The 26825-nt window shown below is 35.7% G+C and overlaps 1 protein-coding gene across 10 annotated transcripts in view; it reads left to right on the top strand.

Annotated features, from left to right (window-relative positions):
- sws (patatin like phospholipase domain containing sws) overlaps positions 1-26825 on the top strand; it is a 414790-nt gene that overhangs the window by 340046 nt on the left and 47919 nt on the right. For 5 of the 10 annotated variants that reach the window (XM_069833425.1, XM_069833423.1, XM_069833424.1 and 2 more), the window contains 2 exons: positions 5562-5678; positions 7730-7846. The exons of 1 other annotated variant lie outside the window; for it this stretch is intronic. In XM_069833425.1, coding sequence (XP_069689526.1) covers positions 5562-5678; positions 7730-7846 — 234 coding nt within the window. The remainder of the gene's footprint in view (positions 1-5561; positions 5679-7729; positions 7847-26825) is intronic. 4 more of the 10 variants (XM_069833427.1, XM_069833432.1, XM_069833426.1 and 1 more) reach the window with 2 other exon arrangements.

The following is a 26825-nucleotide window of genomic DNA, read 5'->3' on the forward strand; positions in this document are numbered from 1 at the left end:
GTCCAAAGACAGGTCTAAACCTCATAAGTGATACCAACAGACACCACTTATGAGGCAACTAGGCCAGGAGATAATGGGATAGGGTGGCCAGTTCCTTTCCCCCTCAATTGCATACATCGCCAACTAGCTACATATTACACTACTAAGACTTCAAATGCATACAAACAATTGCTCTTCCTCTGACACACATCGTCAAGTGAGATGTACTGCCTGATAATAGATGTACATATCAGCCAGAACCTCAATCAGAGGATGTACTGGTATTTCATGTATAGTACTTAATTCCTGGGCAAATTAATTGGTAGATACTGAATATAAAAGTAACAGTAAATAGGAGAAATTGCTGTATACAGACATACAGACATGATGGTCAAAACCACTTTTTTGGTATCAGGATACTGAAAATAGAGGTGAGGTGTAACAGTCAGGAAAAATCGCTGTTATAGATAACAGAAATTTTGTCACAGTGTGATTTTTGTATTTGAATCGTTCTTGGCGATTGCAAATGTTGTAATGCCCTGGCATTCATAGAGTCATTCATTAAAGATGATGGCAGACAATACATGCCACTCTCCAACGGTAATGTCATTATCAGTTTTCAACATGTGGCACACTAAAGATGTAATTTAAAGTCCCGCGGCACAGTCATATAAGCTGCACCAGAAGTTCCAAGCCAGGAGGGAATGAGGACTATAGAATACGAATACAGGATAGAAATTTATATGCATTAATGTATGAAATAAAATATTTTCCATTTTATATGCATTATTTTTTAGCCAACATGGGGGAGAAAGATAATGTGATGAATGGTTAAAGGGTGCATGGGACAAAAATAGTTGAGAAGCACCGAAACAAAATACACATTATTCACAAATAGAACTAATATACTTTTTGTATTTTTATTTGAATTTTATGATGGAAATGTAACATTTAATGACAGAAAACTATTACAGTGTAATATTACTGTGATAATTATGGTATTACGCATGTTTTCTTAATTTGTTATTTAGAAAATATGAAAACATACCGGTACAATATTTATTATATATTTTGTCGAGGTATTTAATGTACGATATTTTTATAAAAACAAATCACATACGATATTTTTAAGATTGGGTCCACACCTGTGGAGTAATAGTTAGCACATCTGGCCGCGGAACCAGGTGGCCCGGGTTCGAATACCGGTTGGGGCAAGTTACCTGGTTGAGGTTTTTTCCTGGGTTTTCCCTCAACCCAATTTGAGTAAATGCTGGGTAACTTTCGGTGCTGGACCCCAGACTCATTTCACCGGCATTATCACCTTCATCTCATTCAGATGATAAATAACCTGAGATGTTAATACAGCGTCATAAAATAACCTACTAAAAAAAATTTTTAAGATTGGTACGATATTCTAACTTTACTGATCTTGTAACCCTAGCTGCGCTTCAGTCATTCTCTTTGCTGCTCGCACGCCTACACTGTGTTTACTGAATGTTGACTTGTGCTGCGTTTGCTGACAGTTGATTCTTGTGGACTCATATTTTTACTATTCTTTTCACTATTATTTTTCCAATTTTTACTATGACAACCTGTATTGATTTCATTTTCTCGCAGCATGTCACATAATTCCCACATTGTATGTTTGTGATGTAAGTAAAACTTTGAGAGTTTTGTTATCCATTCATACTTCATAATATGTTCTTATATCATAGCTTTTTTTTTTTACTAAATATGCAAAGTTGTTTCATTAATTTAGAATTTCCTTCTATTTCAGGATATCCCATGCAACTTATTAAAGTCAGTAATAATTACGTGTCTACAACTTAGTCATTTGTAAGATTTTTAGTAAATTTAATAGTGCCTTTTACCAAGTTCTTCTTCTTTTAGGCATTCATCCATATTTATTTTTCCTTGCTACTCTTGTGTCTGACTTGTGATTTAGAGATAATTTACAGTCTTGAGCAAAAGATAATTATATATTTGAGGCTGCATATTTTAATTGCTAATTACATGTCTTATATCTGTATACTTTGAATAAATCCTGGAAAATATAATTAGTTTTAGATTTCTTTAGAAGTATGAGGTCTTTTACAGGTTTTTTTCGTAATTTTTATTACTAGTATCTAAAGTTCTAATATCTTACTTTCAAACAAATATCCATAATGTTTCTGAATGCTATGAAGAGAAAGAAACACTTTTTGTTTAAAAATAGATTTTCTCTCTTTCATTGAAATTTGCACAAATAATCCTGTCGTTTAAATTGTTATGAAAGATGATATAATTTCTGTCATATTTGTTTCCTTATATGGAGTATGTGCTTGGCTTGGCTTTTCAAAAGCTGAATTCATGACAGATCCTTGCACTTAGGCTTACATTAGCCCATTGTGCTTCCTATATATTTGGTGATTATCCGAGTCTAACACATGGCCTGGATGCCATTCGTGAATCCGATGCTGACAGGTAGGCCATCCTGCCTCAGCCCTGACAGAGCCATATCCTGTCCCTAAACAAGTACCTGATAAACCTCAGGGCTTGGAGCCCCAAACTCTTTCTATATCAGCATTGAGAACCTGTACTGACTTCACCTCCAGTCTATTTTAACTATTGCAGATGATAAATGAAATGAGGAGGAGATGGAGAATGTTGGTGGAATGAAAGCAGAAGTGTGAGTAACCTGAGAAAAACCCTTTTGCAATATCTGCGTTGTCCACCACAAATTCCATCATGACCTGACCAGGAATGAAACCTGGGCTGTCTGCATGGAAAATCAGCATGCTAGCATCGAGCCACAGATGTAATTAATATCATAGCAAAGTATCATAATAAGTTTGGTTTATTAAAAAATCTGACTCTGTAGAGCTCAATCAATTTTCTTAATGCATTTAGCAGGATGCTGATTTCCATTTCTGAGTTGGCAGCGTCTGTAAGATACAATTAATTAGCCAAAATAATAGGATGATGAATAACAGAGAAATTGTCATAGCATGTCTGCATCTAAATGTAAGAGGGATGATATTAGACATTTATCACTCTACAAATGGAAGAATATAAATGAACGGTACAAAGACTTAGTCGAACGTTACAAAGATTATTTATATGTCTGAAACTGAATGAGGTTTAGGACCCCACTTTACTTCTCTCCTGAACTAGCTTGGTGTCTTCTTTCTAAAAGCCACCATCTTTGGTCGAATTTGAACCACAATATTCAGAAGCAAATATGACAATTACTAGACCACTGAGGATCAGATTTTATATGTCATTCGTTACCTTGTGAAACCAAATGCTTGTGTGCGCCATAGCATTTAGTAATAACCTTATGGTGAGGGTAAGCGAGCTCGCTTGCTATGAGTAGAAGCGTAGTGAGGGAGGGAAGCTTCTCAGTCCACTTTCTTCTTCCCCTGACTTGAGGCAGGTTTCACAAGATACGGACTGGTCTATAAAAATAGTTAAAAGTTGTTCATGCTAATCACTACTAAAAAACTGAAATAAGCAATATTTCTATAAGAAAATCTTTCACTGTATGATTCTGATTAATTATTTCAAGTTCTCTGTGGTAATAGCTAGTACAATTTATTTACAGTGGTATAAATTTGCAGGTATCAATATATTTTTTATAGCTTCTACTAAATAAAGCTTTTACTGAAATTTCATAAGAACTTAATTATTATCGTATATTTATTATCAATTATACAAAATTCAGAATGTATTGTACAGATTAAATTAAATTAAGAGACTGTAGCTGCCATAAGGATTACCACAGGACACGACTGTCTGGCGGAATATTTATATAAACTGGGTATTTTACCATCATCTCAGTGTGTCATAATGAGGAAAATTCTATTATGAATTGGGAACATTTAAATGTTTGTAAAAAAAACTTGTAAATCCTCTATGGGGACTTTGTACTGGTCTGCCAGAAACCAAATGATGTTGAATCAATCTCCTTGAGCTTATATACATACATACATACATACATACATACATACATACATACATACATACATACATACATACATACATACATACATACATACATACAGATTAAATTACTTGTGTGAATGGATAGTACATATTTGTAAGAATTAACGAAGGCCCATTAAAATTTGAATAGTTTTAACTTGAGCGGTCTTTTTGTTTAAAAAGGCAGTCTTGCTGTTACTCTTTAAAAAATTTGATAATTGAAATATTTAATCTATGTTGTTTTCTTCCTCTCCCCCCAGTTATTATTCATTGATAATTTTCTACCCAGGGGCAGACTCAGCATTCTCCAATCTTTTTATTTTCTACTGTCCTCCTAGTCTATATATGTTACCATATATCTTAATGTCGTCTATCATCTGATATCTTCTTTTGCCTCGAACTTTTCTCCTGTTCACCATTCCTTCCACTGCATCATTCAGTAGGCAGTTTCTTCTTAGCTAGTGACCCAGCCAATTCTTTTTTCTCTCCCTGATCAGTTTCAGCATTAGTCTTTCTCCAACCAATCTTTCTAGCACAGCTTCATTTTTTATTCTGTCTGCCCATTTCACGTGTCAGTCTTCTCCATATCCGCATTTCAAATGCTTCTAGCTGCTTCTCTTCACTTCATCGTAATGACCATGTTTCTGCCCTATACAGTGCCACACTCCACACAGTTACTAGTTTCTTTCTTAGTTCTTTCTCCAGAGGTCCACAGAAGATGCTCCTTTTCCTATTAAAAGCTTCCTTTTCCATTGCTATCCTCCTTTCGACTCTCTGACAGCAACTCATCATACTACTCATAGTACACTGCAAGTATTTAAAGTTGTCAACCTGTTCTACTGCCTCATTTAGAAGTGGCATGTTTACCTTCTTTATTTTTCTTCCAACAACCATGGTCTTCGTCTTGCTTGCATTTATCTTCATCCCATATTGCTGCTCACAGCTGTCACTTAGCTCCAGTTCCACATCCCTCAGTTTTATCTGCTCTTCTTGCCATATCATCAACAAATCTTATGCACTTTATTCCTCTTCCTCCTCAGATCACCTCTCCCATATTCTGAAAACAGTTCTTCACTAAATCATCCAAGTGGATGTTGAACAGGGTAGGTGATAAAGGCATCCTTGTCATACTCCTCTTCCTATTTTACTTCCCTCCGACATTTCTTCTCCTATCCTAACTTTGACTCATTTCATATAAAAGTTACTGAACAGCCTCCTATCTCTCCAATCTACACCTTTTTCTTCAAGATCCCCGTAAGTGTATTCCAATCCACTCTCTCAAATTCATTTTCCAGATCCACAAATAACACTTCTTTATTCCTCTCTAGGTATCTTTCGCCATTTGTTCACAGCAGTCCAATTGCATCTCTGTACCTTTTCCCTTTCTGAAGCCAAACTGGTCTTCCAACTGTCCTTCCATCTTAGAATATAAACATTGATTCAGTATTTGCAGGAGAATCTTAGCTGAGTCCAGATGCTATGTGAATTTTTTAAGAATTTATTTTACAGCATTTTTTATTTCTGTTGTGTATAAAAAACTAGAACTACCATGACTTGTGACTCTTCAGCTTTTGTAATTGGCAATCCATCAGATCTCGTAATTTCTGAATCTCTTACAGGCTCGTTATGGAGATATATAAGAGCATCCATGTCACTCTCGGGCTACATGCCACCATTGTGTGATCCAACTGATGGACATCTTTTATTAGATGGTGGATATGTCAACAATCTACCAGGTAAACCAATCACAAGCCGTTATACTATTGTAATATGTAATTAGACTGGATTGATTCAGTTCCAACTCATTTAACAAGGGAAATTGTTTGTAATTTATATGGCTTGGAAATTACATTAAACTCTGTTGTCTTTTGCTTTAACTCCTATTGCTTGTAACCCTCAATGTTTCAGATATATATACATAAGATACTTACTCAACTTTTACTTTACTAATAGTTGATATTTGTTGTATTTATTACTTGTCTTAGCTTGTCTTTCAGTTTTATGAAAACTTTGATGTTATTTCTGCAACTCAGACAAATGTATAATTGTGAGCATATATTTATACCACCAACCACCACTATCATTTATGTTTGTAAAGATAGTTAGACTAGTATTTTAGTCTCTGCATGTGATCCCACTCTCTTTCTTTCAGTTCCAGTTTGTATCTGTTCTTACTCTAGATCTATTTAGGACTGTTTGTCTTTCAGTGCATCGTTCTGTTTCAGCCACAGCACTTTTTACATGCATGTGACTTTACCAACTGATTACACAGTATTACAAAACACTTTACAATTCGTTGGGAAGTTGTGTATATATATATATATTTTTTTTTTTCATGAAACCCTCATGCCTGTTTGCCATGTGCAAAAAAATGATACCGCACTGAACTGGAAATGTGAGAATTTTTGTATTTTTTGTATACAGTATTTAAATAGTGAATGAGAAATTTCCTGCTCACAAAAATAAAAACGAACGTGATGAACTGATGAAAGTATCCTGACAACGTTATGACTGTAGTTTTTGCAATGAAATAAAGACATGTTTAAGCAGATAGGCGAGTTAAGTTAGATGAACTTTTTTACTGCTAGCTTTGTGTATTAATATTTACATGAAAAGTCTAATTCTGATCACAGTTGCCGTGAAAGTCTAAAAACTCATATAACAACATCAGTATCAGCCGAAAGTCGCTAAGCCTTAACTGAAGTAGCTACTAATCAAAAGTAACCTAACACCCTATCCTTCAGAAAATACTGTTTTTACAGTAACACTCATGATCTGAATGTTTGTGTACAATCATAATATGTGATAAAGATATCACGTGTCATTCTTGTCTGCTTGTAGGTAATGTCCTTCATAAGTAATCATTACTCTTTCTTTCATTTTGATACATATTACAGATCTATTATTTTTACTGTATAATTAATTTAAACAAATTTCCCCTAAAATAGGGATTGCCCTGAAGGACGAAGTATACCAAATATACAAGTATTAGTATATGCATACAATTTTATGAAAATTTATTGTGTTATTAATTTACTTTACATATGTGATTTCTCAGAAGATAGGTTGAATATTTTAGAGCTATCAAAGAAACAGTCTTGATCAAAGAGGTTTCAAGATCGAACTCTTTGCAAATATTAATAAATTTTTTTATAATCGTGCCTCTAGCACCCAATAACAATCCAATAATTTCAGTAGTTTGTAACTTATACATATGTAAGTAATAAGGAACAGTTGGACCATAAATTTGATTCTTCTCATTGTTGACATCTTTCGGCTGAGTTCTATTCAAAGCGGATAGTAGGATCTATTATATAGCCTGATGTGTTGTTAAAGGCCACCCAACCCACCCACCAACCCACCAACAGCTTCCTGTTTCCAATAGACCATGGATTTCTTATAGGTGGTATATCCCTTGTCGAGAAGAGCTTGAGTGATTGTGGACCTGATTTTGTGATGCCTGACATTGCATAATGTCTCACCATGCAGGCAAGATTCAAGAATGTGATTGTGACCAGGAAATTTTTCATACTCGTGTCATTTTAAAATATTAAATGCTGTTTGTTGTTAGTTCGTGGCAGCAAAAGAAGTGCATAAGGGACTCCCAAGAAATTGTAAAGGCTGATCAATAGATTAACGAACTTGCATGCTTAGCCTTGTGTGTGTATTGCTTATCCAGCTGGAAATATATCATCTTTCATCCTGAGCCCTATTCTTCCCATACCTTCCTCTGTATGTGAGCTTCTTTTTTCTCTCCTGTTGCTTCGATATACAAGTATGTCTGCAGGTTCATTGTGGCGTTACGTGCGCTCCAGCATGACGATAGCAGGGATTTTTCCACCCTTCTGTGATCCTAGGGATGGACATTTACTCGTAGATGGTTGCTATGTCAACAATGTTCCAGGTAACTGCACTTTTGAATTTGAGTAATGTGTTTTTTTTTATTATTATTTTACTGATAACTTCATTGTGTGAGTGTGTACACACATGGGCCATTCAGTAATTAGAGAGATAAATAATAACATAAAATAATAATTATGGTCAACTGTGTACGATATTTTCTGGACATACACTGGCATATTTGACATTTGTTCCACAATATCTACCAAGGTAAATAATGCATGTTAAATATGCTCAGTTTCATTGTAAAAGGTAATGTGTCTACTTGAAGTGTACACGCTAATTGAACAACAACCAGTGATACAGTTTCTTGCGGCAGAAGATATAAAAACCTAAAGAAAACTATTCAAGAGTGTGCAAAAAATATGACGGCAAGTGTTTTGAACCATGCCAATTCCTGTGTGAAGGTTGGTATGTTTAAAAATGAGTGCTCTGTATGAAGAACACTTTTTGATAAGATGACTTAGTACAATAAGAAGGTAACTATAAGATATGGCATTAAACATTTCGTGTAAATGTGGGAACTGCATTTGATTACCTATTACCATCTGAACTATTGTAAACCTTATCCAAGATGGTTCTGGAGGAGTTTACAGGTGGGAACAAAAAACGTTGCTTAAGATTTGTAGTGGTCTGAAGAATCGTTATTTGGCTGCAGGAAATAATTTCTTGAAAGTATAGTGATGTGTGATGAAACTTGACATCATTTTGGGCCAGATTCCAAGAGGCAGAACATGGAGTAGAGACATTCTTCTTCATCTCTCGAGAAAACTATTTAAATGTCAATTACCTGCAGGTAAAACATGACTTTATTTTAGAATATTAACAGGGTATTATAATGAAGTTTATTGTAATCTGGATAGTAAGAATTACATCGACTTACTAAGGAACTGATACCAATATTACTGCTAAGATGATGTGTGAAGGAGGAGGATTCTTCAGGATGGTCGTCTTCAAATACCATTATCAAATTCACTGGATAACTAAGCTGGAAAATGTTGCCACATTTCCCTTACAGCAGGGCTGGACACCAAGAGCGAATTCTACTCTCTCATGAGGAGTCATATGACTTCTCTTCAACACCTTTCTTCGCTGCCAAACACCGCACAGCGTTGATCCTGGGATGGATGAATATTAAGCATCCCTGTTTAGAGTTTGGATTCACTCCTGGTGCCCAGCCCTGCCTTACAGCCTAGATCTCTCACCATCAGATTGTCATATGTTTTGTTACCTGATGGTATCCTGAAAGGAATCCAATTCGATGATAATTATCAAGTGAAAACAAAAATGTAAGACTGACTACATCATCATAATGAATATTTCTTTTCTCCATGAATTAAAAAGCTTGTAAAGTGATGAAATGTATACTTACTTATAGGGGAGAGGCAGTTTATTGAAAAAGTGACAAAAGTTACCACTTTCTAAAGTACTGTAAATATATCCTGAATAGTTCCACTTATGAATTAAACATCAACCCATATTACATGATACAGGTATAACATTATGGTTACCAGTAGCAAAGCTCTTGAGAGACTTTTGAGGCTTAGTCTACCCAAAAAATTTGAGTCATTATACCTAGTAACAGTAGGCCTTTAAGTTTGTAATAACAATGTATCGTAACACTTGGTTTCACTTCGATCCTTCCATATATTAAGTTTACTGTTGGCAGCCATTCCAGGATGGAGAGTCCAGTGCGAGAGGCTTGTGGCAGAAGCCTCTAAAGGCATGGCTACGACTTTGACTTGCAAGCTTGAGGGGGGGACCAAGGAGAGGGTACTGATTTGGTACATCTTGGTACAAAATGTGGCTAGTCTAAAAAATAATACGTTGCACTATATTCGTGTTCTATGAATGTGCTACTTGTTCGATGTTTATTTAATCAAAAGTGTATGCATGTGTGTGTTCGTGGTTATAAGAAATATCCTTGGCTAACAGGGTGCTCTAGACAAATAAGTTACATTGTTTTACCTATATTCTGTTTGAGAATGAAATGAGTGGTCATCATCATCATCATCATCTTGTGGGGTCTGTGTCACAAACAAATTTTGATTAAAAATCCGAGAAACATCTGCTCTAGAATGAGATATAACTGGTATGCAGATTTTTTCAGCCTACCCAGCATTTACGCCTTAGCTTTGCCACTGTTGGTTCGACCACTTGTTTTTTTTTAATTTCAACGCCATTTTTTTTAAACATCAGTTACTAGAATTTACAAAATTCTTACACGATAAGTCTGTGTGTAAATTAAACACATTTTAAACATTCAGACTGTATAAAATTACGCAGTTATATATATGTGTGTGTATATATATATATATATATATAAATTTTCCTTGAAATTATTCAAACCTGCTTTACAAGGAGCTACTACCTGAAAGCCAGATTTGTATAATACATTCATTACTGGAGGTACGTTAACAGAAAGCCACAAATTAAGTCACACAGTATTGTGTGCACTCATAGTTGAGTTCTGGCGTCTTGTCAGCTCATTTGAGTTGTGTGGATATAAAAGGAAGAATTGTGACGGTGTCGTGTATAGTTCCTGGGTAGCTCAGTCGGTAGAGCATTCGCGCGCTAAGCGAAGGGTCCCGGGATCGATACCCGGCTCCGGAACAATTTTTCCTTGAAATTATTCAAATACTCCTGTCTGTTAATAAAATTTCTGTCTCGTCATTATGCTTGAAGACAGCAGAGAGGCAATAGAGAGCATGGCATACGGTGTCGTCGAGCTGTGAGGAGAGAACATTTGATGGTGGAGCATGCTGTGGACCATCTAGGGTATGCTACTCTCCGACAGGACTTTGATTGGAGAAATGTAATATTCTTCAATGAGGTAATTGTCTCCAGTAGCAACGATGGTCCTGCTCTAGTTTATCGTATGCATGGCCACCGATATGATGAATGCTTCGTGGGACGACTTAACAGGACGAGTCGCTTGAGTGTTGCGTGTTGGGGATGGATGTCATACGATGGGGTAGAACTTCTGTAATGCATCCACAGTCGGTTTACAGCAGAAGTCTACGAACATATTTTGGCAAATGTAGTGATCCCTTCTGCCCGAGAATGATATCCAGAAGGAACACTTTTCTTCCAGCAGGATAATCACCCAGTACACACTAGCAGCTGGATTCAAAGATGGTTTATGAGGAGGCATGATGTCGACCTGGTCGACTGGCCTCCAAAATTACCAGATATGAATCTGATTGAAAATATGTGGGCTACAGTCAAACAAATCCTATGCTCTAATTGGGCAGAACAACCACCCGTTTGGACAGCTGACAAATTGTGGGACAGAGTTCTAGATGCAGGGGATGAGGTGGCCATGAATTTAGACCTATTCTATAATCTTGTGGACTCCATGCCGTGCAGAATGAGGGCAGTTGTTGACGCAGGTGGTTTGTGGACGAGGTACTAGTCCCCACCACAGGCCTTGTTTTGTTAATATATTAACAAATTGTTTGTTTTGTTTTGTTTATTTAATTATTAATTTATGTTTGACATGCATCCGATTTTTAGGATGTGAAACAAGTATTTTTTGTTTATACAGACCAGGTCTCGCCTATTAATAGCCCATAGGTGACGGGCAATAACATTTTTATAAGGCAGGCATAACGAAGTTTATGAACAAATGCGATTTCACATTTAAACTGATAAATTAATTAAAACCTAAAACAAAAAAAATAATAATAATTTTACCCTACTGGGAGGCGAACTCACAACTTCTCGTAGAGAAGTCAGACATCTTACCACTGGGCCACACACAGCTCATAATATTGCCTATATTGTAGATGGGCGACTTTCAATGAAGAGACACCACAGCAATGCCTTGCACTGCATTGTGTTTATACGAGTGAACCACGCAATAGAACTTAGCATTTCTATCGACCAAGAGTTGGCCCATTCTTTTTGCTGTTAAGTATACATCCATATTAATAAAGCAAAATATAACCCGTAATCCTATCCAGATTACAAACCTAGAACATATTGAATGTACTTGCATTACCATGTTGCTCAACAATCTTCTCATGTCAGATCTGAACAAACTCATACAAAATACAAAATATTTTATAATTTCATATTATCAAAGTTGGCATTCAAGAACTCGAAAAAATATAGGAAAAGTCCTTCATATTCGCAGTAATCAACACAGTTATGCTGTTATAACTACTGATATTCCTGCATTCTATCCTCACAACTCCAAATGTCCTTGATGTCACTCTGTTCCGTCAAAAACAGCAATTAAATCTGTCATAACAACAACTGATTTAATCTCTGATTACAACCCAGTATTAATAATTATCTCCTCAAATGAAACTTATGATTGTATCCTGAAAGGAAATAGAGTTACTGACTGGAATGGAAACAAAAGAATTCTAAGTAATGTACAAGAAATCAAGTAATACAAACAAAAGTGGATACCATCAAAAATACTTTACAAGAATCATCCATAATCATCCATTCTTATTATGCCTACACAAGTGAAATATAAACATGTGGAACTTGAAACATTTTGAACTCATAAACGAACATTTAAACGAAGATGGCAGATATATAAATTCAGAGAAGATAAAAAGAATGAAACAAAGTACAACGAAAAATTAAAAACTTGCTATTGAAAAATAGGATGGACCACTTTGACCAGAAAAAACTATTTTGTCAATCAAATCGTTCAAAACTCTCGAAAATTAGTCGAACTTTAACATGAAAGAGAATTGCAGTTGCAAATCAAGGATTAAAGGTCCAAATGCAAAAGTATTTTATAAAGATCAAGATAAAGCAGATGTTATAGCCAACACTTTACAGTCAATGTTGCAAACCCGCGATGTCAACAAACAACCGTTGTCTTACCAAAGACATCCAAACAATCTTAAAAGAATACTTCAATAAATCGCCAATTAATTCATCAGGATATATTACCCCATCAAAAGTCCATGACATAATAAAAAAATTCTATGAAAGTTCCAGGTCCAGATTTCATAAAAAACAAACTTCCTTTGCTTAAAATTATTTCCCTCTCTAGTGCAAAGAGGGCATCATCATTACAATACCGAAACCTGGAAAAAGCCTATTATACTAGTATCCTGACAACTTAAGGCCAATTACTCTACTTAATACAGTGAGTAAAGTTTTTGGAAAGATAATTCTGAAACTTATATCTGAATATGACTTCATATCAAAGAGACAGTTTGGATTTTGAGCACATCATAGTACTACCCATCAACTCTATCACTTATGTAAATACATAGATATGAATATGAGTTATTCTAAACATACTGTATGTTTCACGAACTCCTGTATTTGCTGTATTTTTTCTAGCTTTCAAAATTTTTCTTAAACATTGACTACACTCTTTGGTTATTATTACAAGCATCAAGTTTTTTGGATGGCAGAAATAAATATTCTTGTTAATTACTGAATAGATAACTGCTTTCAGCTTATCATCCAGGTACTGTGCATACTGAATTAGATTCAATTCATTCTTTTAAGCATATGAAGAATTTCTTTTAATATTGAACCATGTGGACATATAGACCCAAACTATGTAGGTTGCAGTAATTATTGAATTGTGCAATTGGTTCTTGTGAGCATTCGAGCATGTGAAATTTTCCTTGCACTTTGTAATGCCAGAAACAACAGCATTCCTGATAGGTAGCAGTATTGAGATAATAGACCTTAGTTGTTTCTATTTGTGGTAAATCTCGTCAGAACAGGCAACAATTCACAAGATTCTAATGCTGTCCCTATACTTCCAAGGTATTATTTTAGCACAGTACTACTTCAGTCAAGAATCTCAAACAAGTGATGAAGAGGAAGCTCATTGCTATGTTGTTTGTTTGCAAATTACCTGTCTCTATGATTAAATAGCAACTCTAATTGTATATCGTAATACCATTTTTAATGCACGTCATGTAACTGCCATACCATCGCAACCAATTTTCTAAGAGACTATCTGAACTGAGCCTGATTTCAGGAAAGACATTATATACTTTGCAATATTCTGTCTCGAACTTGATGCTGATGTAATTTGTCCCAAATATTCGGATCCTGGTTTTTAAGCAGTGATATATGCTCTTATTTTATTAAATGCATTTAAAATTTTCTCTTGGCACAGTGTTTTGTCTCTTCTACCAATCCTTTCACGTTTAAAATTGTAATTGTAAAATTACTTTGTAAATTGGAACAATTCTTTTGATGGGGCCTTTGAAATTTACTTATGGAAATAACAAAATTTATATTTTGTTTTGTGACAATCCCTATGTCTTGAAACACAGCTGATGCAATCACTACAGTTGAACATTCGGAGACACCGAATCATTCGCATATTTTTGCCACAGAAGGAAGAGGAACCCTCATTTGAGATTTGTGAATTATACCTTATTGGTTCTTCTATATCCGCAACAGTTAAATGAAAAGGATTCAAATAGATTAACTAATGAGCATGATCAGACTAAAATTATTAACTTTTTCACAACTGCGAAAATTGAGGGAAACAGCTTTTACTCCAACTTCAACACTTGGTAGAGCCCTCAAGATATTATTTGAAGTACCTAAAATATTATAGAATAATAATACTATATAAGTCACAACTGTTGGCAGGTATTTCATAATCGAATTCAGAATTTAATTTTTTCGCTCCACCCTAGTGTACAGAGATGAGTTCTATGTGCAATTACTGGAGCAGAATATATAACAACAAACAGTTTTTACATTATGTGCTAAATATTGAATCCATAGAAGAATTATCCCACAAAATGCAACAACAGTTTACAGAATCAGTCAAGAATCATCCAAATCCATTACATCATAAAATTATAAATTAGGCAAAAGGAATCAAGAAACGAAAACCAGCTGCATCTTTTCATTTCATATTTTTAAGGGAAAACGCCAAATTGAAGAGGAAGTCATTTATAACAAGAAGATCAAGTAGGAGTCAAAAGCAAAATACTGCTTGATCTCCACGAAAACAGAACTTCAGTGAAGCATGATGTTGTTGAGCGTGGACATGAAGCATTTTATCCACTTGTTCTTCAAATATATATGGAAGAACAATGAAAGAAATGTAAAATTAGTTGCATACAACATGAAATATACTGTACTATTTGTACAGAATCCTTGAGTATCTGTATCACATCATTATTCATTTCAAAATTAGGTATTTTTAGTAATTCCAACAAGTGGAAGGTGAACTAGGAAATTGAACTTCACGCTACAAAAAGCACTCTGTAAACAGTCCAACAGGAGATGGGGATATTATAACGACTTGCTAAGAAAGGAAGATAGGGCTGGTAAATATTTTTATTGTCTGGTTGATATCTCAAAACAAATAGTAGGGTCAAGAATAATTCCTTTCATCTTTTAACTGTTGATAGTTACTATATCGCAAGTCTGTTTGAGTTTTGTTTGGAGACAGCATGAACCTCTCGTCCTTGTTGCTGCAATGACTTAGCGAGAGCACATATTCCGTGATGATGCCTGTTATTTCGAAGCAGTTTGCCTTTTCTGCAGAACCCGAGCACATGTTCTAAGTTTCTGTCTCATTGCAACCAGGATGGCGGTAATGGATTTTACTGAAGGTTCTTCCAGGAACAGGATGGCTTGCTGACAGATTACATGACATCTTTAGAGCATTTACCAATTCAGAAGATGTGATAGTTTTCTTATTGCTGACCCAAGAATTAGCCATAAGATAATCTTCATATATTGTCATATTGATAAATAATGGGATGATTTGAAAGGTAATGGATTTTACTGAAAGTTCTTCCTGAAACAGGACGGCTTGCTGACAGATTACATGACATCTTTAGAACATTTACCAATTCAGAAGATGTGATGGTTTTCTTATTGCTGACCCAAGAATTAGCCATAAGATAATCTTCATATATTGTCATTTTGATAATGGGATGATTTGAAAGGGTGAGAATGAGAAAGTCCAAAGTCACACTTTTAATAAAAATATTTTTTTGTGCGAGTTCATTTCTTACATATAAGGGAAAGCTACTATGAAAATATTATAAAAATTACTCAACAAATGACGTAAGTACACACTGAAGAAATTATGATACCGCACCTAATAGCATTGGACTCTAAACCTCTAACATGCTCTCCTGTAAAATTTTGTCCACGTGACTTAGGACTATATCATTCTCACTCCTTCATTTATTCACTTTATCGAGTAAAAAGAAATTATAATTATAGCATTGTAATTAAATAAATATTAATTAAAAGCAATGAAATGTAACTGAATAGAAAGTTTTATGTAATATTGACTTAACTGATTTATATTATTATGCTAGACAGACATTCAACTATGTCCTATTACAAAAGGATATCATACAAATTTTTTAATTTTGTCATCACTTAGGCTAGCAGCAGTAAAGATCTTACACGTACTACCTCTCGAAGCGTTGTATCCATAAGTACTGTTTACATATCTCGTGCCAAGGATGATGGAGGGATGAATGTACTGAGCAAGGTTTGAACAATTGTAGTGATGTGCTATACATGCCAGAGTTTAGGAATAACTTCATTATTGTAAAAAATCTCAATAAATAAAATGTACCATCTGATTTATTTGTACTATGATTCTACTGTGAGGAACGTTCAATAAGTAAGTTTCCTGTAGCTCTGAAATTTATTGTTATTAATTTGCACTCATCTACTTTACGCATTCCTTGACACCATCCATGGCCTACTTCTCCATGTAAGCGCCTTTGATGTTGAGGCTTTTGTCTCATCTGTGTACCAACTTCTGAATGCCCTCTTTGAAGGACATATGGCTCTGGCAATATAAAAAACGCTGCACCACTTTTTTGACCTGCCCATTGTTCTGGAAATAGTGACCTTCCAACTCCCTCAGTGCTGGAACAGATGGAAGTTGTTAGGCATCAAGGTGGGTGTTCCAGGTACTTCCAGCAAAACTGTGCAATTTGGAATTGGGTTTGGTTTGCAGTATGTGCTCGAGCATTGTCATTAAGGAGGAGGACGAGGAGTCCAGGATGCATCATGACACTCCTGAAGCGAAAGTGACGTCCATGGAATGGAAACATTGCACTTTGTCAGTAAGAAAATAGTTCAAGTTCACTCCCTCTGCAGGAAAAGTTACGTTAACAGTATTCTGGGATTCCAAAGGAGTCTTTCTTGTTGACTTTCTCGAGCCACGAGAAACAATAAACACTAATCGTTGCTGTGCAACCTTACATCATCTCAATCTGCAATCTATCACAAGCGCCCTGGACTTCTCACCCAAGGTGTCCTCCTTGATGACAATATTCGATCACATACTGCAAACCAAACCCATTCCCAAATTGCATAATGAGCACCTTGAACATCGACCTTACAGCCCTGACTTGGCGCCTAGCGACTTCCATCTGTTCCCAGCACTGAAGGAGTTAGAATGTCGCCATTTCCAGAATGATGGATAGGTCAAAACAGCGGTGCGGCATTTTTTATATTGTCAGAACCATATGTTCTTTGAAGAGGACATTCAGAATTGGTATAGGTATTGCAAGCACGGAATACCGACAGAAGGAATGCGAATCAAACACTGCGATAAGGAAGAGCAGGCAACAGGAAAGGTCACGAGATGACTTGAATGATATTCAAGAGTACAGTCTGAAGAGAAATGACATCGATAGAATCAGTCTTGTGTTGTGATAGTTACATTACGACTTTAGTTTGTTCCATTGCATGTGAATGCGTGTCTTGTATCGGACGGTATTATTATTTCATTCGTAAACATATGTTGCGCATTTAATTAGCTTCGAATTTTTCTCTTGCTACGTTCTCTATTTCCACAGCGATGTCCTCATTTGTTCCTCTTCTTGGAAGAGACAGTACTTCTATCGGCTCGCACCTCTCCCCCCTTGGTGTGCCTACATACACATGTCAAAAATGTCAAAACATTCAGCAACACCACCATTGGTTTTCGGTAATCATTTCTTGAGTGAGCTATACACAGATGGGACAAATGCCTCAACATCGAAGATGCTTACATGAAGAAGTAGGCTATGGATGGAGTTAAAGGATGTGTCAATTAATAACAAAAAATTACAGAGCTACGGGAATCTTACTTATTGAACACTCCTCATAGAAATAAACCATAGTGCATACATGTAGAATTAATTTATTCTTCGAAATATATATTGTATTTCGAAACACATATAGCACCTATAGCATGTAGTTTTAACACAGTATTATTACTAGAGACAGGATTTCCATGCAAATGCATGTTTTTATATAAGGTTGCTACAGTTCTCAAACTTTGTAAATATCTGTTTCATATCTTAGTGGTTCGAAATATGTATACTTTTTCCGTGCATATTTGCATTTTTTGGTCTTTTTTGTGGTAAATTCATGCATAATGCATGTTTTTTAGATTTTAAGTTTAATAATGCATATTTTGAGGTTTTTGTTGTATATTAAGTCCATTTTTATAATTTCATTGCATATTTTATATTATATTGATGATACTGCATTTTATAAATGTTGCCTCGTAGAGTTTGGTATTCCTAAGCTTACAATATTTTGAGTATATGTACTGAAAAATATAAGTGAAATGCTAACCGTTTGCAGGGTTTCTACCTGAGGACTTTGAAACTTACCAGCTAATTCTCTCATTGTATTGTCACACTGGAATTCCACACTCCTGTTCTATACAAGTCTTACCCTGAGGTTAAAATTATTATTAGAAGGATGCCTTTTCTGCTCCCTCTCATACTTTGTAGTTTGGCGACAATAGCACTTACATGCTTCCCCTAATATGCCTTTAATTTGGACAGGCAGATAGGTAGTAGGCTACATGTACAGGTGTTTTGTGAATTAGCTACTGTATTTGTGTTCTATGGTGATCTGTGAAGTGTTGTAATATCCCCGATTAAATGTTCAAGAAGAGATCTTGTGACACAGTGGATCAAGGAAAAAGAATATCTTAGAAATTTGGAAAGACTGTTAGTAGTACATTGTGCCATTCGAAAATAAAATGTAAGTTTCAATTTTGATAGTGCATATTTTCAGTGTTTTTTTTTTCCTTCATTGTGCATATTTGGCCATTTGATAGTGCATGGATGCATGCTTATTTTACGATTTGATAGTGCATGAAAATCCTGTCTCTAATTATTACCTATGGAAAATTAATTGAATCTTTCTGGCAAACGAAATTACTTATAGATTTTTACCAACAGAGTGTAATAAGACCAATAATTTTTATTGAATCACAGTAAATAGGTATTTATTATGGTTTGTACACTGCTTATATCAGTATTTACTAAAAAAAATAGGATTTAGAGCCCAGATTTATGGCAAAATGTCCTTTTTTTTATTGGTAACCATCAGAAAAGATTTAGGTGTAGAGACATGATATTCGTGAGCTTTCAGACATTATGGGAAGGTTTTATTTTTGCTTTTTTTTTATTTTGCTATCTATTTCGTACTATTCTACTTTTTAAAAATTATTTTCTTATTTTGAAATTTTTATATTATTGTAGTCTAGTACTTGTATGGCAGGAATTATAAGTAATTGCTTGTTCCAATGCAGCTGTTGTAAAGAATGTGTTGCACTGGAATTCGTTTTATAAAGGAAATGCCCTAACAATATGTTTCAAATTTAAGTAAGTTGCTACCTGAACATCGTAAATTTTCACTGAGATGCCAATTTAAAACATTATTAAGGAATTTCCTAATTATGTCAGGTGAAGAATACAATGCGTGCAGTTCTGTGTTGTGCAACTTTCTCCATTCACCTGTAACTTCACCCCTCTTAGCCCCAAATATTTTCCTAAGCACCTTATTGTCAAACACCCTTAACCTATGTTCCTCTCTCAAAGTGAGAGTCCAAGTTTCACAACCATAAAGAACAACTGGTAATATAACTGTTTTATAAATTCTAACTTTCAGATTTTTTGACATCAGACTTGATAAGAGCTTCTCAACCGAATAATAACAGGCATTTCCCATATTTATTCTGTGTTTAATTTCCTCCTGAGTATCATTTATATTTGTTACTGTTGCTCCAAGATATTTGAACTTCTCCACCTCTTCAAAAGATAAATTTCCAATTTTTATATTTCCATTTCGTACAATATTATTGTCACGAGACATAATCATATACTTTCTCTTTATAGGATTTACTTCCAAACCTATCTCTTTACTTGCTTCCAGTAAAATCCCCGTGTATTCCCTAATCGTTCGTGGATTTTCTCCTAACATATTTACGTCATCCGCATAGACAAGCAGCTGATGTAACCCATTCAATTCCAAACCCTCTCTGTTATCCTGGACTTTCCTAATGGCATACTGTAGAGCAGCAGTTCCCAAAATTTTTCAGCCACGGAGCCCTTTTTGAAGCAAAAGTTTCTCGTGGAGCCCCAAGAAATGTTTACTTTTTAGTTTTATCTGTCTACATTTTGTGAAGCATATTTCACACGATACATAAACGGAAGTATGAATATATATATTTGTTTTTTATTTCATAAGTGTATATTATTTTTGGGAGTGTTTTTGTAAGTAATTTTATGAGGTTGTTATTGATATGCTGATAAATTTTTTGTAATCTTCTATAGTCAATTGTTCTTAGTATTGACGAAAATATTACATATATATAAGTAAAGGAAACAATAGTAAATAAGTACTGGATATAATTTATTTAAATCTACAAAATGATATTAACAAGTAGTTAAGATATTTAAAAAATGTTACATGTACACCTGAAGTTAATGTGAAGAATGTGCCTGTTTCTTGCAACAGAGTTTGTCAATGTTCGGTGTCATAGAAGTCAGTTGAAGACGTATATCGTCTTCTGTGTCCAAAGAAGTTCGATATTTTGTTTTTGTAGCCGTGCACCTCGAAAATATCGTTTCACTGAGGTACACAGTACCAAAAGGCAGTAAGAGAAATTTAGCTTTTGAACTTAATATCAAAAGATCCTCCCCTAACTAAGCCCAAAATTTGGGAAATGGTTTGCTTTTAAATTATGCCTGACAGTGGCTGTTCGAAACCATGTCTATAAGGACCTCATATCAGAAGCAGTGAGAGCTGCTTGTTTTGACATCATTGGAAATGGATCTACAATCCACTCATATTTCTTTAGAATTGATTCCTGAGTGTCCCTTGGAAAGTATGAATTGATGTTTGAAGCAAATTGTCAAGGTGTTCTTTCATTATTGCTATGAATGAGACAATCTTTGTTATGTTATTTTCTTTTATAAAGTTTGAAGTCAATGAGAAACGTAAGATCCTTATTGTCGACACTTTCTATGTAGAATGCTATCTTTTTCTTCAGTGTGACAATTTCGTCATCAGCATCGAATATAATCTTCCGTTTACCTTGTATGTATGTGCTGAATTCACTTTTGAAAAAGTCTGTCAAGTAACATAATTTGCACAACCATTCCTGATCATTCAAATAATCTGCTAGCAAACTGTTCTGGTAATTCAGAATTGAATAAACTTCCGTTCGAAGTTCATGTAATCAGGACAACGCTTTACCGCGCGACAACCATCTCACTTCTGTGTGTAATATTACTAACAGTGACTTGTGTATGCTACCCATATCTTCATACAGGATTTTAAGTAGTCTACACTGCAAAGGTCGTGCCTTAACAAAGTTGATAATTTTGACGGCGTTGTCTAGTACCTGCTTTAATAAGCTGGCATTTTTTCGTTGCGAGGGCATGTTGGTGTAGTACACAGTGACTACTTTTGCAGTTTTTTAAATTTTCTTGATCCTTGTAACAGCGCCAGCAACAGGACCTACCATGGCCTTTGCGCCATCTGTGCACACGTCAATGCAATTGTCCCACGGTATCGACTTTTCAATGAAGAAGAAAAAATTTCAGTACATCTTGTAGAGGATGCCAATGGCTGCAGAACAAAATATTTCATGAAAGAACCCGAAAATTCATACCGCACAAACATCATTAACATAGCTAATCTGGGAAAGGCTGTGGATCTGTCAAGTTGTAAAAAAAATTTTGTTTAACTGATATGGAAAATCATGATATTTTTTACGTCTTTACATATGTTCTGGATTCCATCGTGCACAGTGTTATTTGACAAGGGCACACTGGAAATCAAGTTTGCAGTTTTCTCGTCCACCATGCACTTCACTACCTTCACTAATAGTGGTTTCATAAGAGTTTCAGCAAGGGTGAGGTTTACCAGCAAGAGCCTGGTCATGACTAACCAAGTATGATGTTTTCAGTGCTTTCTCGTTGTATGTTTTTACACGAGGTAAAATTCTGTCTGAACTGCATGGAGTTCGTTACTTTTTCTTTCAAAGTAGTCTGCAGTTTTATTTGTGAATTTTTGAATTGAGAAATGCTGTCTGAGTTTGGCAGGGAACATAGAACTATTGGGAAAAACTTTGTTACATATCACACACTGTGGACGTTCATTAGCAAACTCAGCGAATCCCATGTTCAAATATAAATCACAATATTTTCGTTTGTTACTTTCAAAACCTCTACACTAGGCATCGTACACTCAGAGACAGGATCATGTTCAACATATTCGCACTATCTTCTTTGAAAGTAAGGTTATAGCTGTTGTTATCTCCCTTTGACCGAGCACTGGTTGATGGCTAATGACTCTTAGGTCTTAGGGAACCCATCTTAAGTCACAGTTCCGGTTCAACGAAAGTTTAGCTAACACATCTGCTATCAAATTAACATGCAGGTATACAGTATATATATTTTTTGAGGTAGGTAACGTAACAGTCAATAGATTGTAGATTCCACATACTACGAATAATAAACACTGCCTGCCTAGTATATAAAAAATAAAATAAATTTCGAGAATCATTGAGTACTTGGCAAGCAAGAAAGATCGAGATAGTTCCAGTGATGAGTAGTTCTAATATTGTTTCCATGTAGCAAGAAGAACACAAACTACTTTCTCAGAAAGTATTTTTTGCTTGATGGAAGTAGTTTCTGTTTTCCCCGCTAGAGACTAGATGGAATTAGCAATTTTTGTCATCTTCATAATTTCCTCGGACAGAGCCCCTGAGAATCATTCGAGTTAAGGCTCTGCGAATGATTATATATCTCCTTGCTTTAGCCCACAGTGAATTGGAAACGCATCTGACAGAAACTGATCTATATGAACTCTGCTGTACGTTTCACTGAGACACATTTTAATTAATCGAACTAGTTTCTTGGGAATACCAAATTCAATAAGAATATCATATAAAACTTCTCTCTCAACCGAGTCATATGCCTTTTTGAAATCTATGAATAACTGATGCACTGTACCCTTATACTCCCATACTCCCATTTTTTCTCCATTATCTGTTGAATACAAAATATATCTGGTCAATAGTTGATCTACTACACCTAAAACCACACTGATGATCCCCAATAATTTCATCTACATGTGGAGTTAATCTTCTCAAAAGAATGTTGGACAAAATTTTGTATGACATCAACAAAAGTGATATTCCTCGAAAGTTATTACAGTTAGTCTTGTCCCCCTTCTTAAAGATAGGTATGATTATGGACTCCTTCCATTGTTCTGGTACAATTTCATTTTCCCAAATAGCAAGTACAAGCTTATAAATTTCGTTAGATAATGCACTTCCACCCTTTTATATTAATTCTGCTGGAATGTGATCGATACCTGGAGACTTATAATTTTTCAGATTTTCTATCGCAATTGCGACTTCAGAAAGTGTGGGTTCGGGTATAAATGGCTCAGCAGTTTGTATTTCACTTTCGTCCCGATCATTTCTATTTGGCCTATGTATACTTAGTAGTTGTCCAAAATACTTTTTCCATCTGTTCAGGATTGAATGAGCTTCTGCAAGCAAGTCACCATTCTCATCCTTGATCACGTTTAACCTTGCCTGATATCCATTCTTGAATTCCTTTATGCCCTTATGTAAATCTCTAATGTTTTTATTTTTACTATTTGTTTCTACCTCATTCAGTTTTTCCTTCAAGTAATCTCTCTTTTATTCCTAAGCGTACGATTTGCTTCCTGTCTTTTATTGAAATAATTATCTCTATTCGCCTCAGCTATGTTGTGAAATCGTGGTCTTAAGTGGCTGTCTTCTTCGTGATCCTTCTTCTGGTCCTTGTCCTTGTTGTCGTCCTTGTAACAATTCTTGTTGTATTTGTCATGGTACTTATCGGAATTTTGTTCCTTTTCGTGGTTTTTTCGTATTCCTAGTCGTGAACCATGCCGTAATTATTATAATCCTTGTCGTGGTGCTTTCCGTTGTCCATGTCGTCATCATTATCGTAGTCCTTGTCGTTTTTCTCGTGATTATTATCGTCGTCTTGTTGCCTTTGTTATAGTCCTAATCATGGTCCTTGTTGCCTTGGTGCTTGTCATAATCCTTGTCATGGTCCTTGTGTCCATGTCGTAGTCCTGATTGTTATCTGTATCGCGATGCATGTCCTGATCCTTACTGCGGTCGTTGTTATTCTTGTCTTTGTGTTCGTCCGTTTCGTGGTCCTATAACGGTCGTTTCTTTGTCGTAATACTTGTCGTGGTCATTATTGTTGTCCAAGCCATAGTGTCTTGTTGCGATCATTGTCGTGGTGCTTGTCATGGTTCATGTCATGATATTTAGGCTATCGTGGTCCTTGTCCTTATCGAGGTCCTTATAGTTGTGCTGGTTTTTATCGTGGCCATTGTTGTCTCTGTTGTGGTTATTCTCTTCTTTGTTGGGGTCCAGTGGTTGTTTCCATTGTAATGGCCTTTTTCGATCTTGTTTTTGTCATGGTCCCTATCGTGGCCTTGGTCCTTATCGTTGTCCATGTCGTGATTCTTATAGTTGTCTCTGTCTTTGTCCATTTCGCGTCCTTATATTGGTCCTATTTGTCTCTAGTGTGGTCCTTACCGTGATAATAATTGTTGCCTTTGTCATATTTTTTATCGTGAACATTGTTGCTTTTGTCGTGATCTTTGTTGTCATTGTAATAGTCCTTATCTTACTCCTTGTCTTTGTCATAGTCTTGGTCCTTATCGTGATCCTTACCATAGTCAGTGTCGCGGTCCTTAAAGTAGCTCATGTTATGTTTCTTATCATCCTGAACCTTGTGGTGCGTGTCGTGGTCCTTATCGTTATCGTGATTCTTATAGTGGTCCATATTCTCCTTCGCATAGTCCTTATCGCTGTCTTGGTCTTTATGAACCTTATCATAGTGCTTGTCATGGTCTTTATCATGATACTTATCATAGTGTTTGTCGTGACCCATGTCGTCATTCTTATCGTGGTCCTTGTCTTTGTTTTGTTGTTGTCATGGGTCTTAACATCGTCCTTGTCTTTGACGAAGTCCTTATGGTAATTATTCCGTGGTCCATGTCATGGTCCTTATCATGAACGTTGCTGTAGATCTTGTAATGATCCTTGTTTTCTTTGCCTTATCATGGTCACTGTTGCCTTTATAATGTTTCTTATCGTAATCCTTGTCTTTGTTATGATCGTTATCATGGTTCTTATCGTCGTATTTGTTGTCTTTGTTATGATCCTTATCATGGTCTTGGTCCTTATCGTGGTTCATGTCGTGACTCTTATCTTGGACCTTGTCCTTACCGTGGTCTAATTCGTAATTATTATCGTGGCCCTTGCCTTTATCCACATCGCGTTTCTTATATTGGTTCTTGTTTTCCTTGTCATGGTCCTTATCGTGATCCTTATTATTTTGTCGTGGTCCTTGTTGTCTTTGACATGTCCCTTATCGTGATCTATGTTGTCTTTATTGTGGTCATTGTTGGCATTGTAATAGTCCTTATCGTCCTTCTTGCTGCTTTTGTCATGGTTCTTAATAAGTGCTTGTTGTCTTTGTCATAGTCCTTATCTTGGTAAATTTCGAAGTCCTTATCGTGGTCCATGTCGGGTATTTATCGTAATCCTTGTCGTGGTGTTTGTCGTGTTTCTTGTCGTATTATATTATCATTGTCCTGATTTTGGCCCTTATCGCGGTCCTTGTTGTCTTTCTAATAGCCCTTTTCGTGGTCCTGGTCCTTTTAATCCTTATGGTGGTCTATGTCGTGGCGTAATCCTTGTTGTGGTGTTTGTCATGTTTCTTGTATGTAACCATGGTCCTGATCTTTGTCCTTGTCGAGGTCCTTGTTGTCTTTGTCGTGGTCCTTACTATGTTCCTTACTGTCTGTGCCATATGCCTACATTTGTCATTTCAAAATTAATATAGTTTTTGCACTTTGGAGAATGACTTTCGTGTTACACGGTATATTTCAATCTTTCATTAAAGGTAAACGATCAAAGACGTAAAAAGAGACCCACACCAGAAATACACAGACAACTGATAACATTTTGCACTGGTGTGTACTTTGGAGTAGGATGAAAATAGGCCTACGCATGCACGACCATATGTCTTCCTGGCTATGTCGATATCGAGTGAACCACGCTGTAGAACTTTAACTTCTGACGACCAAGAGTCATCTCATTCTTTTTAAGGGGAACTGTACATGCTTCTTGTGCAAGGCTTTGAGAAGAAATTTAATGTTTTCGTGTATTATGGAAGTACATACATTGTGGGGAATGTTACTCTGTAGACGCACATAAGCAGGACGTAGTTCTGCAAATTTAGAAAAACTCATACGCATATTATCACTGTTCTCTAGAAATAGTGCATGTGCTTCTTTCACTTACACCAATAAATATCTAATGTGGATTTCTTGGATTTCACTATTCATACGAACCCTATTGAAATCTTCTCTCCCAGGAGCTTGGTATGATATCATATCATTCTCATAGAAATGAGGAATTGTAGTTAGTTTTTTTACTTATGTTCCTCTGTTTTCTTGATTATTATTAAGATTTCCTTCCTTGTTAAATTAGCAATGAGTCCTTTTCGTTCGGTTGGAGAGTTGGGCAGTGCTTCTTCAACTCATTTTTTGCGTTTTCCATAATGCTGTCTCCTTTTAAATCCTTTTTTATGCATCACAATGTCAGCAAGACCATCATCTTCCATTGGCCTGAGGAGCTTAGTTGATATAGTGCTGGCCTTCTGTGCTCAAAG

The sequence above is a fragment of the Periplaneta americana genome, chromosome 8, assembly GCF_040183065.1.
Source record: "Periplaneta americana isolate PAMFEO1 chromosome 8, P.americana_PAMFEO1_priV1, whole genome shotgun sequence".
Classification (NCBI taxonomy): Eukaryota; Metazoa; Arthropoda; class Insecta; order Blattodea; family Blattidae; genus Periplaneta; species Periplaneta americana.